A 20,564-nucleotide genomic window follows, 5' to 3' on the forward strand; every position below is an offset into this window, starting at 1 on the left:
TATGTATGCGGATGATACCAACAACTATTTGCTTTTATGACAAAGAGATTCAAACTCTTCAGGACATTAAAGTTTGGATGGCTTTACATTTTTTGAACTTCAATGAAAGTAAAACTGAAATGTTGATTTTTGGACGCAGTAGTGTCACAAAGCCCCCTATAAGGATTTGTACTTTGGACACATATATACATGCTTTATTCATCCAGACTTGATTATTGTAACAGGCTTTACGCTGGATTCGGTCAGGCCTCCATCTCACGGCTACAGTTGGTTCAAAACGCTGCTGCTTGTCTTTTAACAAGAACACATAAATGAGAACATACTGGCTACCTGTCCATTTTAGGATTGATATAAAGATCTAGTTCTTTGTTTATAAGTCATTGAAAGGCTTAGCTCCAACCATCTCTCTGAGCTTTTTCAGCAGCCATATGTTCCATCAGGGTCACTTAGATCTGCTGATCAGCTCCTTCTGGTAGTCCCTAAATCCAGACTGAAGCACTGGGGTGATCGTGCCTTTGCAGTCATAGCCCTGGATGAGTTGCCACTACATGTTAGGGTAGCCACTACACTGGTCTACTGGTTTTTAAATCCCATCTTAAATCTCATTTTTATTCTTTGGCCTAATGATTTATTTCTGTAAATTATTTTTGGTTATTACAAGGTGCTGTTCTAAAAACCTAGATGATATCTGAATGACAGTAAGAGGCCACACACAGAAATACAAATGGATATTAATTTTTATTTGTAACACTGAAAAGAATCATATCACACTGAGGTAAGTTAAATAATCCAGCGTTGTGAGGTTCATTGTCCTGCAGTGGCACACAATGACAGAATCATGTCCTAAACATCACACAATGTCTGCAGCAGGAGCAGTGAACCCAAATTAAAGTCTCATCATCATTGTCACTGTTTCACAAAGAGTCCAAGTCAGTATCTCTCCTTTTCAGAGCTTATTTTTATTTTATATTCTTTTTTTTTTGGCATTCATTAGTCTTATTTAGCACAGATCCAAAATCTAAAGACACACAAATACACTACATTGCCAAAAGTATTCCCTTTTCTGCCTTTAGCACACATATGAATTAGAGTGACTTCCCATTCTTAAACCATAGGTTTTTATATGATGTCGGCCCACCCTTTGCAGCTATAACAGCTTCAACTCTTCTGGGAAGGCTTTCCACAAGGTTTAGGAGAGGGTTTATGGGAATTTTTGACCATTCTTCCAAAAGCGCATTTGTGAGGTCAGACAGTGATGTTGGACGAGAAGCTCTCTAATTCGTCCCAAATTTGTTCTATCGGGTTGGGGTCAGAACTTGCTCAATCATATCTTTTTGGACCTTGCTTTGTGCACTGGTGCGCAGTCATGTTGGAACAGGAAGGGGTCGTCCCCTAAACATTCGTGGTATGCTGAAGCATTAAGTGTTCCTTTCACTGTAACTAAAAACTGAGCTCAACTCCTGAAAAACATCCATACATGCCAACACGCCATAATCCCCCCTCCACCAAATTTTACACTTGGCACAATGCAGTTAGACAAGTACCATTCTCCTGGCAACAGCCAAACCCAGACTTGTCCATCAAATGCCAGACATAGAAGCGGGAGAAAGGCAGTGCAGAGAACACCTCTCCACTGCTCTTGTGTCCAACTGTGGCGTGCTTTACACCAATGCATCCAACATTTTGTGATTGGTGACGTAAGGCTTGGATGCAGCTGCTGGGCCATAGAGACCCACTCCATGAAGCTCTCTATGCACTGTTCTTGAGCTAATCTGAAGGCCACATGAAGTTTGGAGGTCTGTAGCAACTGACTCTGCAGAAAGATGGTGACATATGCACACTGTGCACATCGGCATCCACTGATCCCGCTCTGTCATTTTATGCGCCCTGCTACTTTTCTCACTTTGAACGGGTTGCTCTTGTTCCCAGTTGCTTCCACTTTATTATAATACCACTGACAGTTGACTGTGGAATATTTAGTAGCGAGGAAATTTCAGGACAAGTGGCATCCTATCACCATTCTGGAAATCACTGAGCTCTAAAAATATTTGTAGAAGTAGTTTGGTTTTATACACCTGTGGCCATGAAAGTGATTGGAACACTTGAATCCAATGAGTTGGATGGATGAGTGAATACTTTTGGCAATACAGAGTATTTAAGCTCTCTGGCAAGAAAGTAAAAAAAAAAATACACCCCCTGGAGGTGGACATTCTTTTATGTTGTTGTTGTTGTTGTTGTTGTTGTTTTTTAATTATTTATTTACTTTCGCGCCCCAAGAGGCACGCCCGAGATGACTTGCTGGGTGTTCTGAGTGCTACTGTTTCTGCTGATGAAAACTAGGACTAGGTCCTTGGCACAAGAAGTACGAGGGCATGAGGAGTCTGGGTCCATAAACAAAGTTTAGGGTCAGAGGATTGTTTCTCTGCACTCATTAATGAGGCTTTGGGGCCGGTGAGGGGCCTGGTGACCCGGGTTCATGGCCGGCGCTGATTGGCTGGTTACCCGATGTGGACGGCGCAGAGATGGGGATGGAGAGCTTAAAGCCCCACAGCTCTGCAGGTGTAGTTCTTCATGAGCATGCTTTCTGGGGCTGTTCATGTTTCGCTGTGACTGAGACATCACCTGTGCAAATAGTAACAAAGACACAGAGTGTGAGTGGTATGATGAACTGTTCTCATGAAGTATCAGAATATATTTAACTGCTGGTGGTGCCCCCTTATGGACAATGTTTAAGCGGCTAGACCTTAAGTGAGAAAGAGAGACAATGAGTTAAAACCCTTTTCCATGAGGTACAATGGATCTAAAAATGTCTTATGGTAGATGACCTCTATCTAGTCCTTAGACAATACAAATCAGTCCACAGTTTTGCTTTGTTCTAGCTCTTGAGCCAGCTTCTCACCCATCAACATCCACCTGCAGACTCAGAGCCAAGATAATTCTAGTCCTGCAGTGTGAAAAATGGCCATGGTTAAAGGTTACCTACCAAATAAGTAGCAAAATATTTTAGCTATCTATGTCATGTGAGCTTGGAGAGCTTGGCCAATATAAAACAATCAGCTAGTCAATGAACATAAATTTAGATTTATCCAATGATTGCAAGTGTATTTGTGTTAAATGGATATTAAATTAAAACTCAGTTTTGGAAATATTTTTTCTTTGTTCAAGAATTACGTTTGTGTTAAATATATATATATATATATATATATAATGCAAAAAAACAAACAACAAACATAACAAACACCCCCCTTCCTCCACCCCCAAAGTGTAGCTGGTGGTGTTGCAAAACACTGTCATTAGCAGGAACCAGACACAGCTGCGCAGACAGATCAGTGTAGTTGTTCCACTCCTGTTTGCACCATCCAGCTCTTACTGGAGTCTCCAATCCAAGAGCTGCTGAGTTAAATAAAAACAAATGTGATCCCTACTGCAGCATGGAGATGTAGTTTGTGCTGGATGTCTGCATTTGTTAGAATTGCCCAACAGAACTCTGTAATGTTTACACCTCACATTTGGTTCCTACTTGGCTCGGGTGGAACCATCAGCAAGCAGATACAAAAAAGTACCTAGTTTCAGGTCCCAGATTTGCATAAATGAAAAGCACAAATGCAGAGTTGAGTAGAGTACCATGTGGTGGAAAAGTGTCATATTGTGACTATGGTTTCCCCCATGTGGAGAGCCTACGTCACAAAGCATAAACGACTGCTTCATGTACCAACTACAAAGCAGTTTGTTTATTTTCCTATGAGTTGCTCTTTACAAATAAGAGAAAATTATTATTAATAATTTAATAAATGCTATTTGTTACTTTTGGCTGATAAAAATGACATTACTCCTTTAACTCGACACTCTCACCTGATCTAGAATGCTGGCACTAAATATGGCCTCCTCCATGTGCTTCTCATCTGATTTGATGACGTACTTGATGCTATTGACCACTTGTTGCACTTCTGGAGGGAGGCCACAGCTGGAGTGCTCCAGAAACCTGGCCACCAGTATCTTAGTGTCTTTGTAGGTCTTGAGGTCCGCTAGCGAGTGAGGTCTCTCTGTGGTGGCTGGGTGAAGGGCTTTGAGACGCAGGTCCACTTTTCCACCGTCCTTCTGCTTCTTAGCACCACGGCTGCTGGGTTTGGAGGACTGGGACACGATGCTTCCTGAAAGCTCCATGCAGGCTGCGGGACAGTAAAATTAACCAAACAATATTGATGTCTGTGCTCATGTTTTTAAACTTGTAATCATGGTCTGGGTGTTTAAATTGTTGACATCAAATTAACCCAAAGAAAATGGATGTTAGTAAAATTGGAGATAACAGGACGGTTAAAATCTTTAATAAATTGTGTTTTATACATTTACATCTATGGCTTTCAGCAGACACTATTATAAATCTGTAGAACTCATAACTAAATATTGTTCAAATGCACTTAATTTCACATCTGATAAATGGAAAAGGATCTTTCTCAGGCCTGCAGTATATTGAGCACATGTACAGATGTGCTGTGACAGAGTAAACAGCAGAGATACTACCTTGATCTGAAGGCGTCTGTGGGGACTCTTGCTGTGTTTGACTTCCTACAGATGTACAGCTACAGCTCTCACCTACAGATAGAGAGAGGGACATTTGGTGAATGTTTGTCAAGGGTTTTATGCAGAGTAACTTACAATTCTTATTAGGGCTTGAGAAAATATGGAGAATATGTATATAACAATATATATTTTTTTGTTTTGGTTGATACAATATAATTCAGATATTGATATGAACAGTATAAAATTCACAGAAAAAACATCCAAGAACAAACAAGAAGTATGACATCAACATCAAACATAAACTGGCTTTTTCAATATTAATATTTTTCATTATCATTGTTATTGAAGCATTTTATATTGTGATATATATTGATATTAAATTACCATTCTAATCACATAATGAAGGGAGGTAAATGCAGTGTTAGGAGTCCTGTGCAAGGTGTGCTTACCCAGGAAGGGAATTGAATCATAGTCTGTTGCGTATTGTTGTTTTCCAAAGAAAAACAATGTAACTTCTAGGAGAATGAAAAGACCTGCTGAAATTTCAATGGATGTCAATGTAAAAAGATTTTTTTCCAAGAAGTTTTGGAGCAGGTTTCCTAATGGTCCATTCAACATTACATTCTCACACAACGTGTAGGACAGCTGCTGTGTTCAAATGATGTAGTGAACTAAAAATTAACTTTATACAAATACTTTGGACTCAAGAACTGAATGAAGTATTTTGTATTAAATAAATTGTTTAATTCATTATGATTCTTCTGTTATAATGGACTACATTATATACTATATAATACAATATATATAATATTCAGTATGTGTATTTAATGCATGGATCACGTACTTCTGGTTATGGAGTTGCAGGAGACAGGATCACTGGTGGAGCGTACAATTCTAGCCAACTTGCGGTATCGTTTTGCTCGGAGCGTGCGAGGGCGCTCTGCGCTGCCATGGGCTGAGGTAGAGGATGAATGAGGGGTCCAGACGCTGAAGCAAAGCCGAGCCCCTTTGGGCCGGCCAGAGGGAGAGGGGGAGGGAGAAGAGCAGGCCAAAGGGCTCCGGGCAGATGCTGCAGCTCCAGGGCTGGAGGCACTAGGCTGGGGTTCAGAAACTAGGGGAACTGGGAGTGTTAACTTTGTACCGGCTCCATCTTTAGGCTGAAGGGAGGCTGCAGGAAGATCTATGTTCTCTGGCAAGGTGGCAGCGGAGTCCTGGATGACAGTGGACTCAATGGGATCAGGACAGGCAGTAGAACGTGTGTCCCGTCGCATGGAGGAGCGAACACTGTGCTCCAGGCTGGTGCAGCTGCCATCTATGGGAGCTGTATGGAGTGTACTGTAGGGAGAAGAGTCTGAACCTTGAACCTCCAGAGAGCACAGGTCCTCTGAGGAGCAACTGCGGTCAGGAATATCCACCATTTCGGACACCATCAGGGAAGCACTGTCCACTGATGCTGTAAGCATTAGAGGAAACATTAAATAAACTGCTAATTGATAGAAAACAGAATACAAATATAAGCTCAGTGGAACATTAATTTGTCTGAAATCATAGATGTTATACTTTGTACTTGTATAATTGAAGCCTGTACTCCATCTGTTGCATACTTTCATTCCCCATTATACCCTGCTCTTCAATGGTCAGGACCCCAAGAGGACCACTACAGAGCTGGTATGATTTTGGTTGTGGGTCCTGCTTGAAGCTGCAGTTACACTGACGTGTTGGATTTGGTGTTAGTACGTGATGTGTTGTTATGGATTGGATCAGACACAGCAGTGCTGCTGGAGTTTATAACCCGCTCAATGTCACTACTGGACTGAGAATAGTCCACCAACCAACAACCTGTTCCATAAACCAGCCTGTTCTGCGTGGCTTTGTACTTCTCTAGACTGCACTCGACATTGGGCATGGTGAACTTAGACTTATGTGCAGCTGTGCCCTATTTCATTTCATGATTTTCTATAGAGATTATACCAGCTGTGAGTGCACATTTGAGTGGAGATATATAACCCATTGTACATAATACATTTTATCAAGCATAACAGAGTCTCCAAATAGCTTCAAAGCAATTTATTAAATGGGATAGAATTCAGCACCTCCAGTGGTAGCTTATGATATACTAGCACTAAACATCTTTTTTACTCTGCTTATAAAAGACTAGTCCTCTGATACACTGTACAAATGTCTAAAAATGACATGCAGTAGATATCATAGATTTTATAATAGCAGATAAAGTGCTTTGGTCAAATTTTCATTTCAAAGATATATATATATAAAACTGCTATTTGCCAGCTTGCCTCAGATACAGTGATGCTGACACAGGCAAAATGAGACATGAGCAGAAGTACTTTCATTTAGCGTGCATTACACTGCACTGATAAGAGCATTTAATCTGCTACATTGATAAGATATAATGTACTTCTGCAGTGTAATAGGTCAGACTGTGTGCAGTATTACTTTTATGACTTATATCTGGCACTCGATACAACCCAAACCCCAAATTAGAGCAAGTGGAATGTTAGTGTTTGGTTTTAAACTATTTTCACATCTCTTTTCATTGGGGTTTCTTCAAGCTTCAGCCCAAACACACACAGGTATTAAATGTCTAGCCCAGCTGCTCTTTATATTATGGAAATATTTCAGGATGACCTGCAATAAAAAAAAGCCTATTCCCAAAGGGATGTCTCATTGGAAATGAGAGTAATAGTGTGTAGGGGTTTGCTGGAGCAGGACTGTGTGAAGTAGTCTAGGCAGCATTAAAAAATATGTTCTCGTCTGTTTCAAACCGAACACGTAAATTAGTTTTGGAAGATGGAGATAATACATTTAGAAAGATTTGATCAGAAATTCCAGAGTGGGATTTCAGAGGTCACTTACCCTGAGTGCTAAGGCCTGCTGTAGTGTTCCTCTCACACATGCTGGACTCTGTTGCCTGCTGCTCCAAACTGGTGGTGACCTGCAGCAAGACAATAACACATGATGGTCACACAGACACCAAAGCAGTATCTGTCAACAGAAAACACAGATTTACTTAATGCTCCTCTTACCACAAGTGAAGTTATTCATTTGAGAAACTACAGCTACCTTAGCTTTGCTTCTTTGCTTTTACAATTGAGCTATGAGGATAAAAACAGGTAATGGAAGCTACCACCACCATGACAATAATCTGTATAAATGATCACAAGTTTGTTTAAATTCACATGGAAATGTAAAGGGGTGTGTTGCAGTGTTAAGGCCTTGTCACTTATGCCTGACTATTAGGTTAACCCTAATTCACTCAAAAGAACTCTCTGCTTAAAGAAAATAGGTTTCAATCTTTAAATTCTAGACCAGTAAAAAGCAGTATTTACAAAACATAGCTCTTATAAATAGTATTTTTGGGTTCAATTGAACCCCTAAAACCAGCCCTACACCACCGGTCTAGTACTGGAAGACATCTTTATTTAGATAGGGGCTCCCAGATGATATTTTTCTGTATGTAAGCACTGTATGAAGCATTGTTAGGTTAAAAAGGTTACATTCATCCTATGTTTTCTTATTAATTATTATTTACATTACATTTACTTACATTACAAAGCAGCTGTTATACTGTCACCTAGTGGCCTGGATGTATCAATGATTTTGTACAAAACCTATTTCAAACATGGTCACCCCAATGTAGGGGACCCACTCTGTGGAGCATTGACTAGTTTACTCAGATATTAGAAAGAGATTCCTTTCTTCATGTCAGTTCCACATCACAGAAACAATCATTCATTCATTGTCTGCAACCACTTATCCAGTTCTGGGTCACTGTGTGTCTGGAGCCTCCCCGGAATCACTGGGCGCAAGGTGGGAACAAACCCTGGAGGGGGTGCCAGTTTTTACAGGGCAACACACACTCACACATTCACTCACATTTATGGATAATTTTTTGAGTAGTGATTTTGGACCGTGGGAGGTGACCGGAGCACCTGGAGGAAGTCCAGACGGATATGGTAGAACACACCAAACTCCTTGCAGACAGTCACCTTGAGTGGGGCGCAAACCCACAATCCCAGGACCCTGTAACTGTGTGACAGCGATACTACCTCTTGTGCCACAGTGCCTCCCTTTCCACTTACCACAGCATTGACCTTGTAGGTCAATTATTATCTCATAAGGATTCTGAATATTTTTTGTGTGAATGACTAAATCTGAGTTGAAAATGTATCAAAATGTTTTTACTGTTATATACTAAAATATCTATTGAAATGCACTGCATTTCTTCTAGAGAGACAATGAAAAAGCGAGGTGTATACAGCTAAATGTAAAGAAATAAAGCTCATTCATTTCTACTCCCAGATCACTGGAAAGGCTTTGCTTCTTTTTAAGACCTCCTGCACAACATGCTGATGGGATAAAAGTGTGTCTCTTGTGCAGTGGAGGAGGGCAAAGAACTCCACAGGAGGAGGGGAAAACAAAAGAAGAACATCTGCTGCTGAAGAGTCTGTAGCACCTTGACATCTGGCAACCCAGCAGTGCTGGCAACCCCATATCAGCAGGGGGCAATGTTGCACTCCTCAACAATAAACCCTCTCTGTTGACACACATTTGCTGCATCTTCAAGTACTTCATTAACCTATTTGAACAGGATAGAGACCAGGAATTACATAGATGTACTGAGACTTGAACAGACAACACAGTTTATAGTGCAAGCAGATTTATGAAGAGTGTGACAGATACACAAATGAACCAAAACATTAAGACCACCTGCATAATATACTTTTATAGAGGTGGCACATGTTAAATCTGTGTTCAAATGAGAGGTTGCACATGAGGTTTCTCAGCGTCACACTCTCGCCAATGTCCACAGTGCTTCATGGAGCCAAATGAAAAAGGACTCGTCAGACCAGACCTCATTCTTCCATTGTTCCAAATGGACTGGTGGTGTTGTGGGTATTCTGATCAGTCTCTGATCACTCTACACAACCCTATATACAACAAGGTGCAATGTAATGTATTTTTAGACTCCTGTATGCTTCATTAAACATTTCAAAATGATTTGTACCAAAGTCAGCATTTTGTCATTTCAGACCAGATCGGATAATCTTTGTTAAGCCTTGGGTACTCAACACCTTGTTGTTATTTGGTGATTTGTCCCTCTTTGGACCACTGTTTCCAGGTACTCATCGTGACTTACTAAGAGCATCCCATAAGCGTCCCTCTTTAATTCCCAATGATGTGACCACCACAAAGTCTTCACGCTTGTCCACTGCTTATGCATCCAACATGTCAACTATGATAGCCAACTGTTCTCTTGTTGCCTAATATAGCCCAGCAAATCTGCTATTGTGTGACGCGATAATCAGTATTATTCAAATTATCTACGTGATCTTAATATTTTTATCTGACTTTAGGCTGTCTTTTATGACTCTAAATCTAGAGAAAGAATTCAGCAAACCTGACATGGGTCACTGGCCTACTGTCCTATATCTTACACGTGAATGTATTTTTTTATTGTGGAGTTAAAACCTTTCCCTCCCCCTTTTTTATACTAGTGGCTATGGAGATCATGTTAAATAGTTTCTAACCCGAAGAGCACCTCCTCAGAGAAGGAGATAAAAGCTGTAAGAGAGCAGCAGCTGAAAAATGTTAAGGATCATTGCCTTACTGAGGTATAAAGCCTTAAATGGCCTGTTCTGTTTTGAAATAAGTGTCTGATGTACATTCAAACTGTATCCCTCTCCAGTTTATACAATGAATAAAACAGCAAATACAGCTAATATTTAATCCTTTGTTTTGTGATGTCACAGAAAACAGCAAATATACATGTATCTCCAGTTTCAGCCAACAACACGTTAATCCTGTCTGTGCACGCTGAAGTTATAAGAAGTGTGTAAGTGCGCTTTTAAGGCCCAATATGAATTAGAATATGATTTATGTATGACTTAAATGTCTTTAGAAAATGGTATATAAAGAAATCATGTTTAATACAAAGCAATAAACTATTTCCATATCTGGCATGTTTCCAATTATACCATATGTCTTACAGTAATGTCTGGAAAGCAGAAATGAAATACATTAGCTTGTCACCTGCTCCCGATTGACCGGAATATCACTGAGTCTAAAATTCTCTTATTCATTCACCTTCTATTACTGCTTCATCCTGATCAGCGTCCAGGCAGACTGGCTGTGAGAGGAAACCAGAGCACCCAGAGAAAACCCATGCAGACATGAGGAGAAAACACCAAACCCCTCACAAACAATGACCCAAGATGATCCCTAAACCTTGGAGCTGTGGGGTAGCAACACTATCCACAGTGTCACTGTTCCACTGCAGCCTACATGTGATTTTACTGTATATATATATCCATTGTTATATATAGTAAGGTGACTTTGACATAAAATTCTTCATAAATAAAACTTGTGTCATTTCAAGAGTATATATATATATATATATTTACCTTCAAGATCATATATATATATATAAATATATATTATGGCAAGCCAAACAGGAAATATTTAATGAACTTTCATTATATATATATCAGCATTCATTCTATATATATATCTGTGTTCATTCTATATATATCAAAGTTCATTTTATATATATCAGCTTTCATTCTATATATATATCAAAGTTCATTAAATATTTCCTGTTTGGCTTGCCATAATATATATATATATATATATATATATATATATATATATATATGATCAGGGTAGATGTTGTTACTCAAATCAGTACCTGCTTGTAATCCCTTAAAAAAGATGGCTGTTTCAGGTAGGGGCAGCCATAACCTACTGATTAGAGAAATAGGCAAGGGGAGTGAAGGAACAATGCTGTTTCTTCCTTCAAACCATTCAAGGAGAAATTACTTTGGGCAAGGTACATTACTCAAGCCGCTCTCTGTGTACAGAGAGTGGCTCCTGCCACTTCAGGTGTGTGTATGCTCACTGACCCTAGTGAACTAGTATGTGAGTGTGTGTGTGTTCACTGCCATGGATGTGTTAAAAGCAGAAGATACGTTTGATTTTCCATGGTACAATGACAAATAAATGCATGTTTCACATTTCAGGAAAGTGTTGCATTCATTCACTGCTTGGCTGCTCAGCCAAACTATCACGAGATTCCTCACAGAGCTTCCGAAGCACCACACAATCTGGCAGAAATAGAAAATTCCTTCAGAGATTTCCCTTTCATGGAAAACTCCATTGGAATAACCATCATTTGAATGAATATATCGCTTGTCCATTTTCTGTTATTAAACATACTGAAGTAAAAACCGTAAGCTTTAGCTGCAAGAGGTCAGCATCAAAGGGGTCAGCTGAGAAACATCAACTATCTGTGTGGCTAGCTTCAATCCACCCACATATTGCAGACTTGTGTTTAACAGAAGCTGGAAAAACTCTTTAAGCTGTAACGATGTTATTTTGCTAGTGGAGACCACAGTCGTAAAGCTGAAACAGGGATATGAACTGAAAAGTGTTTGGGGAGGAGTTCAGTGTGGCTTTTGGATGCATATGAACCTATACCCCCAAGTTGGATAGATCAATACAAGAAAAGGGTGGAGATCGGGTGGAGGTGGGAGCAAGTTTGTCCAATGTGGAAATGAAGTGAGTTTGCAGGGTATGTATAGAGCTGAGGGGTGTGAGTTTGGGCGTGGTTCTACTCCCAAAGTACAAAGTTAATACATAACTTCAGTTAGCAATCAGTGCCCAGTGAATTGATAAACTTATTGAGGTAATTCACTGTTATAACAAATACCAGCATAAGTAGAAATCTTTGAACCCAATAAGAACAAATAATGTCATGTTACAATACTTTAAATCTTTAAAGTAACTGTCCAGTCATTGATTAAACCCCTAAAACACATCTCTGTTCACTAGAATCACACATTAAGAAATTATTTCCAAGCAAAACAATACCTTAATGCCTTTGGTTAGTAAACGCAAACTATGAATATACAATTTTATCTCCACCCACCCGTCCATCACTCACCTGTATTTTGAAAGCTTGGTCCCTCAAGTTGACAGGATTGGTTGCATAGGTTAATGAAGTAAGAAACCTTGTGTTTAGGACAGTGAAGTGAAGACAAAATGCAGAGCCATGTCGCTGCCTGCCTATTTTACTTCTAGCTTACTGAAAACCTCACAATTGATTTTCACTGGAAGGGGGGTGTGAAACAATAAAATCTTATGAACGCAAGCATTATGATAATATTACATTGTTACGTCTATTGTGATTCCCACCCATGCTGAATTCCTTCTCATATTTCTTCTTGCTGGCAAAACAGATCTTCAAAACAGGGCTTAATCACTGGCTTGGTGATGAACTTGTAGCAGGTTGAGTGCCCCTCTGTGATTTGCCTTGCTTTCCTGAGCGAGCCAGAAGAAAATCATCAGTGAAAAGTGGGCCCTCGCTCTTGACGTGGAAGCTTATTTCTTTTTTGCTTCTTTTATTTCGGCGGAATGGAATTCCTCTGGACCGCATGGCCGCTGCGCCAAAAATTATAACCCATTACAAAAGCCACTTGGATTTAATTTTTTTTCTCCCCCCCAGCCCTCGAGTGCACAAGAAGAGCTCTTGAAGAGCCGAGCGTCGCTCAGATGAATAGGAGTAATTGAAAAGGAGTAACACTTTTGGAAGATTGGATATGCACATGACAGCAGCCCTTCTCAAAAATAGCGTCAGGGACAGAGGAATTCCTGCATGAACAGGACTGTGGTAATGCGGGTGATGTATTGGCAATATGAGGTTCCGTTTTCTACGGACCTCGCAGAAATGAAACTGTCATCATACTTTTTATGTGCCATTACATGTGACATGAGCTAGGTGCTCTCTAAGATTAGGGCATCAGAGGTCACTAACGAATGGGGTCAACTGGAGAGGGAAATCTCCTAGTGTCATTAATGAGAGCCATTTATTTCAGACTGCAGTCTCTCTCTCTCTATCTCTCTCTCTCTCTCCCCCTCACACACCCTCATACACCGATAATTGAATCTCCTTCACACTTGAATGGATCAGGACAATCATCTCTCAACCACAAATCTCAGAAGACAAACTGATTTTTGTACTGTCTTTACTCTGTTTTTCTTCATGTGATTATTCCTAGCATTGACATGAACAATATACAAAGCCTCTTTTCTACCTTAATTAACAGACAACCATATCTCAAAGATCAAACCAAGGCAATGTCCCTGTCCCAGTTGCCCATGATGCTTAATTTGCATGTTATCAGTCCAATCTTAGCTAGTCTGCATTGTGGTTTGGTTCCAGTTACAACATGTCTCATGGGGCCATACACAATCTTATAACAAGAATACACAATGGGGACAACTTCTCAAATATGTGAAATCTGACACTTTCAAGAGTAAAACCCTTCCAAAACATGCCACTGTTTTTTTTAAAACACCACTGTACAAATGAAAGCCTAGGAAAAACAACTAGCTTGCAGAACACTAGGCTTACATTAGTATTAACTACCACTCTTCACTACAGTCAAAAATATATTCCTACTTACCCTAATATGTGCTTAGGTACTTTTGCCTCAATCCTGTAATCTAAGGCTAAAGAAGCCTGTCTTGATTCTTCTACTACATTTGGGAGTAAGGGTGGAATTGTGTAAATGCTTTAATTGTGTTACAGTGACCAGTGTACACAAAACTGATTGGTATGTTTAAATGAGCTCTTCTCTCTTAAGGGCAGGACTGACCTCTATCCATGTTCAGGCAATTCAGGTAGAATGAAATATGCTCTTACCTGGCTGGCGGGGGTGTGGCCCACCACTGACTCATATGGAGGTGGGAGTTCTGAAGGGTACAGGGTTCCTGGGCTGTTGATGGGCACTCCGTATATAGCACTGAAGGGAGAGTGAGGGAAGTCTAGATGCAAGCCTCTGATGGGAGAGAGGACAGTGATTATGAAATGCATCCAACTGTATCTCATATTTTCAACTTTTCTGTACAGCTAGTAAGTTTTGCGGTTGTTGTTTTGGCTTTTGTTTTTCTTCTTTGAATAGTAGCTTCCAGTCCCAGTAATATGTATTTTCTTTGGGAAATTAAGCTTGTGTTAAGTGTATAATGATCAAGGCTTGCAGTTTTCATAATAATAATAATAACAACAATAATTATAATAGTAAGAAAAATATGATTAATAACTGCCACAACAACAATAATATTAACAATAATAATAACAAATATACATACATAAATAATAATAATAATAAGTAGTAGTTTGTTCTTCTTATTATTATTATTAGCTGTCTTTTTTACCACAAACCAACAGCAGGTGATTTCAGTTTGTGAGGTGTATGCTAAAAAAACACCTAGTAAATGTGTTACTTGTTTTGAGAAATAAGAACAAGATTGAAAAGTGTGATGGCTGAAGTGCATTGTTTTGTTGATGCTGTAATGCACTACTCGAAATATATTAAAACAGAGGGTGACAGCTCTGCATTGAGCAACACTTGCCTCCTGTATTTTTTCTCTTTATCAGTGCTTCTCAAACCTTTCCTCAGGGAGCCCCACAACTTTGCTCTAGTTAAACACACATTGGACTGAGCAATAATAAATAAATAAATTGTCATGTGCTGCTTTAAAGAGCCAAGAGCCAAGAGTAATTTTTTCCAGTGATTCTGTCACGACACCCAATGGCCTGGTTGTATCAGTGATTCTGCACTAAATCTCTTTTAGACATGCCCACTCCCATGTGGGGGAACCACTCTATGAAGCATAAACTGGTTACTGCAGGGACTGCAAAGCAGTTTCATCTCAACGTAATTTGTATATGTGCTACAGAAATTGGTTCATAATCAAAAGTGTCCACAGCAGATGTGAGTGTGTGAGTGAATGCGTGAGTGGGTGTTGCCCTGTGAAGGACTGAACCAGAGACCATACTCCTCTAGCCCATGTTTGGGACTAAGCATGCTGAATTGAGCTCATGTGAAGCAATTCCAGAGTGTTCCATTCCATGTCATGCTTTGTATAACAAAAAAGCTGTGAATGTCCAATTAAAAGATATATGTCCACAATGGGGAATTCTAGTAGCTCGAATAAATTTGCAGTGAAAAATGAAGAAATCTGATTAGGATTTTGCAGTCAAAAACCAAACCCAAGGATGTGAAATCTATTATTCTTTTTTCATTATATCAAACCTACTGAAGTATCCCATATTTTTAATTAAACTCCTTCCCTGTATTGCTGCAGGGTATTGGGGTGTAAAAGGGTGTCCCCATCAATCTCCCAGCGCTTCATGATGTCATGCTAATCAGGTGATTTGTAGCTAACAGCATATGTGCCCAGGCGCTTGAGCTTAATCTGAGTTTAAGGCTTCATTGGCATGCAGGCGTAGCCTAGGGCCAAAGAGACTCATCAGCAGGTTTTATGAGTGGACACAGGGCAGAATCGATGGTGGGTACACACTGGGCCTTGCACACAGCTGCTCTACAATGTGGACTGTCTGAGCAGCTGCTAACCTTTGCTAATTTACACTACAGCGAATTTGGCTCAAAAAGCTGCATAACAAAGGTAAAAACACCAGGAACTGTATCATATGAAATTTATATTGACTTGGTTTATACCACTCCAGACTTGGCAATTAAGATTCAGGTTTTATAGGCTTGGGTGCAGCTACCCAGCCATGCCAACCAATTTTATATAGAAGTGTAAGGCCTAAAAGTATAGGTTAGTTTGCATGATTTTTTAACAAACCCTTTTCAATTAAAAATAAATAAAAACAATCAAAAAATGTAAGTGTGGCTGATCCTTTAAATAGTACAGTTGGTGGGTACATATGTGTGGATATGTGTGTAGTTACTCTACCTGTGCCCCTCCAGTACAGGGGTGCAGGTGTACTCTGGTGGGTAGTATGGGGGTGGGGGAATAGGTGGAATGAACTCATCAAAGTCCAGCGTCTGGTGCAGGATGGTGCCGTGAGGTGTCATGCAGTCAGCGCTCAGGGCCCGAGCTCGGTGAGGCATGAACTGGAACCAACAAACACACACATTCACTTTGTTTTAGTAAATATGCATGACATCTTTCCTTTCCATAAGTAAAAATGCTGCCACTGCTAAGAGTGAAAGAAAAATTAATGGCCATGAATCAGCCATATCGTCTTTCTCCAAAGAAAAACATAAATCTCCAAAATAGTAACTTTATAGAAGGAAAAAACCTTCTTAACTTTCAATGGGAGTTAATGTGAAAAGATTTTTGGAGCATTTCTATTGGTCCATTCATCATGACATTTCCATACTATGTGAAAGACCACTGTTCTGTTCAAATGATGTAGTAAACTAAAACATGACAAACATGGATGCATGTTTTTCAGTGACAATATGCTACACTAATCTGAAATGCCTTTTAATGGTTCTATATTTCTTATCCATTTCATTGTTGTTCTTGGGATCGCGGTTGATTTGCTTTGTGAAATTTGTCCCTAGTGTGAATGTGTGAGTATCCCAGCTAATGTGGATGCATGTGATAATGTGTTCGTAGTCCCATTCTCTAGCCTAGATTAATTGGTGGATTGTGTCAAGAAGGGCATCTGATGTAAAAACTGAAACCCACATGGACAAACCATCCCTTCACAAACAGCCCCTCGGAGTGGGTCTCAAACCCACAAGCTCAGTACCCTGAAACTGTGTGACAGCAACACTACTTGTCTTGCAGTGCCACCATGAAAATCTTTCAATCAAATACTTTACAACAGACCTTAGCATCCATGGTCTGTGTGGTGAGAGTGAATACATTTTGAAAATCACCATGTTAACATTTTTCCATCCAATTCTCTTATTTAAAAAAAAACGCATTTTAAATTATATGGGCCCTTAAAGCAACAAACCAAATGATGAAATATTTGGTTTAGACCAGGGAGTAACATGGTTCATGCCTTTGAAGTTGCAGCTACAAAAGCAGAGCTGGGAGTGAACTGTTGTCACTGTTGTTTCAGTAGTTTTTAGATTTGTAACTTAATATAGAACTTGAGGTAAATAAGGTTGATTTGAATGTATTTGATTCAAACATAGTTCTACACTATTATTTAATTAATAAAATTTATCAATGCTATTTTTGTCTTTCAGTTTACTTTTTTTCAGCAAAAAAGTATGTCAATGTGTGGTATATTTTATTCATGAGGAAAAGATGTACACATTTGAATCAATTAAATGAAATGCCTGATTTCTGTAGAGGAAAGCAAAAAAAAGTACCAGTGGAGGAAAGTACCAGTGGAGGGAATGTGTTGCTTTTAACTTTGCTAATATACGTTTATTCATACATCTACCATAATGAATTCATCCTGATCAGGGTTGTGGTGGGTCCCAAGCGTTTGGCCACATAACCATAATGACATTATGACCAACCACCCAAATAATACTTTGCCCTGTGGAGGATCTGTGGGGGTCTTGATGATTGAAGAACACAGCGCTGAACAACAGATGGACTACAGTCTGTAATTGTAGAACAACAGTGTCCACCTTTACAAGAAGCTGATGAAATGGACCGTGGGTGCAAAAACAAGGAAGCATTTTAATGTTTCGGCTGATCGACATATAGCAGCAGAACTATGTAACAGTGTCACCTGCTACGATCATATTTTATGGCCAATCATATTTCACGTTTACTGTAAAACTCAATGCAGATTCGGAAGTGGAACGAGGTGTCATCCCGTACTCCACAGTGACTTTACATTTTTGAAATATTATGACTATAAATAAAATGAATTTAACTTCAAAATATTTATGACTTTATGACATGGTATGTAGATTTTGTTTTAGATGTTTTCTTCTCTGGCTGCAGTCCAGCCCCCCCCAAAAGACTGAAAAACTGTAAGCTGGCCCTTTGATTAAACAGTTTGAGGACCCCTGCTTATGTGTATTACTGCATAATTCATAAGTCATCTTACTCATTATTCTCATAACATATTGCTCTTTTAATGTCTTGACCTGACGGTTCTCATTTTGACACTTGGCTCTAGCCAATGTTTTTCAAGTGTTTCCATACCACATTCTCACATGGTTTGCTAACTTTAGGATGAAGAGTGTAGTCTCAAAATAAATTGTTTTCATTACATTTCCAAATATTTCATCACTCTGAACAGGAATATTATTGCTTATGAGTATTTTAACTTTGACTGTACACTTGAAGGTCTTTTTCATTTCGTGGTATGTTGAGTAGGCCGTGGGTAAACGAAGGTCTATAGCTACTCCCACAGTCATGACCCCTACACCCACACACACACACACACACACACATTTAATCTTTCCATCCCTGTGTTTTGAAAACAGAGCTTACATTCCTTTACTGCGATAATGAGACACTCAGAGATTCAGGAGAAAAAAGGAGGGAGAGAGAGAGAGAGAGAGAGAGAGAGACTAAAGTGAAATATTCAAAATTCATAACAGGATATACAGTATAATAATAATTATATGACATCTGTTTTTTTTATTTTTGACAATGCCAACTCTTCATACAGTTAACACAGAAAGGAGCCTGAATGCAAACGTGATGTAATGTCAATATACAGCATCATGAGAACAGTCCACACTAGACTTCAGTAAGCAGTGTGCTGTTTGCTCTGTATGCTGCAATTATAATGGTGTTGTGTAGTATTTATAGTCACAGGTGGAAAACTAAACCATGTTCCTGGCTGTGTTTTGCTCTGGTGCGTTTAAACAGTATTGTCTTTGTGCAGAGAGTGTGGCACTGGTAACCGTGGTGATTTCTCGAATTGTCACCCTGTGCCCTGAGACGAAACTAATCCCCCCACTTCACACACAGGCATGTTAATATAACACAGACCATACCCTCACACACACAAACACACCCACCCACCCACACACGCACCCACCAATACACATTCAGCTCTATTGCAAACGTTTGTGTACATTTCTGTGTATTAAGTGTATGCTAAGTTCTGTGTATGCTAAGTTTAATATATTAGGCATACAACAGGTGTTTCCACTTTAACACAAGTGAACTCAAATAAAATGACCACCAAAGCTCTCCTTGGATCATAACCAGTTTTCTGCAGCCACTATCACCATGGCAACACGCACATATCTGCATGCTAATTCAGTCAAATGATACTGTTTTACACTAGTTTTACACTAAGGCACAAAATGGTGCTTTCTATAAGTCAACATGTAAACATTCTGCTCGAATCAGGAGATCAGGGGAATTCAATGAAAATATTCTAGGTCCTAATACCAGCTAGATAATACACAAATATGCTTTATACGAACTAGCCTATGGTAACTTATGCTTTGTAGTAACTAGACATTTATCTTGCTTTCTGTTTAAAATGTAAGTGTTTTTTCTTTTAATCTCTGATTATGTTAGCTATGTGCTAGGTGGTTGCTGGCCTCAGTACAGTTGGGACATATGCTAACCCTCTCAAAGGTGATGTTCATGATTTTAATCCAACACACTTTTTATAAAATGTATAGAATGTTTCCTCACCATGTGCTAGCTTTCAGGTCTATATGTGCACTGGAAAGTGTCTGGACATTGCTCTATTTCTGCTCCATAAATGGCTCCATATTTGAAAGACTGTTAACGGCATGAAATTAAACACCTACTAAAACTTCCAAAAGAGTTTCTGTGTTAATTAACACAGTGAATAAAAACTTACATTATAATTTCAACTTCAGCTACAAACAATCTACAGTCAGTTTCTTACTGTTCCACCTTAAAAGATGTGGAGCTTCTGAATAAACACAAACAGGAGGGGTGGGTGTTGTTTCCCTGTGAGAACACTAGTTCTCCAGAATCTGCTATGTTTTATCTTTTAAGCACTATTTAAACTTTGCTTATATGCATTTCTGGTTAGGACATCTCTAGTGTACTGTTACATAACACCACCTCTATTCATACAACAGGCTTGGGGTCAATTCCCAGCTTGGGTAGGAGCAAATCTATGAAAGTCTTTGACCTATAAGCTGGAGGTGCTACGCAGAAGTTATAATGTAAGGGATATTGAAAGTCAGTGGCATCATCACAGAAAAATGATCCTCCTGTGATAAACATCTGTTACTGATGTGCCAGACAGATTAGGTAAAACAGTTCTATACTGCTATAAAGCGAAACTT

At 39.4% G+C, this 20,564-nt stretch overlaps 1 protein-coding gene across 1 annotated transcript in view; it reads right to left on the minus strand.

Annotated features, from left to right (window-relative positions):
- Positions 1-779: 779 nt before the first annotated feature.
- The window catches only part of LOC136679212 (protein ENTREP2-like), a 226,865-nt gene continuing 207,080 nt past the window's right edge, over positions 780-20,564 (minus strand). Inside the window, exons 6-12 of the mRNA XM_066657615.1 lie at positions 16,303-16,463; positions 14,243-14,378; positions 7,396-7,474; positions 5,366-5,974; positions 4,522-4,593; positions 3,853-4,169; positions 780-2,622 (exon numbers count right to left, since the gene is read on the minus strand). Of these exons, the coding sequence (XP_066513712.1) occupies positions 2,407-2,622; positions 3,853-4,169; positions 4,522-4,593; positions 5,366-5,974; positions 7,396-7,474; positions 14,243-14,378; positions 16,303-16,463 (1,590 nt within the window). The 3' untranslated portion in view covers positions 780-2,406. The remainder of the gene's footprint in view (positions 2,623-3,852; positions 4,170-4,521; positions 4,594-5,365; positions 5,975-7,395; positions 7,475-14,242; positions 14,379-16,302; positions 16,464-20,564) is intronic.

This window comes from Hoplias malabaricus, chromosome Y (assembly GCF_029633855.1).
Source record: "Hoplias malabaricus isolate fHopMal1 chromosome Y, fHopMal1.hap1, whole genome shotgun sequence".
NCBI lineage: Eukaryota > Metazoa > Chordata > Actinopteri > Characiformes > Erythrinidae > Hoplias > Hoplias malabaricus.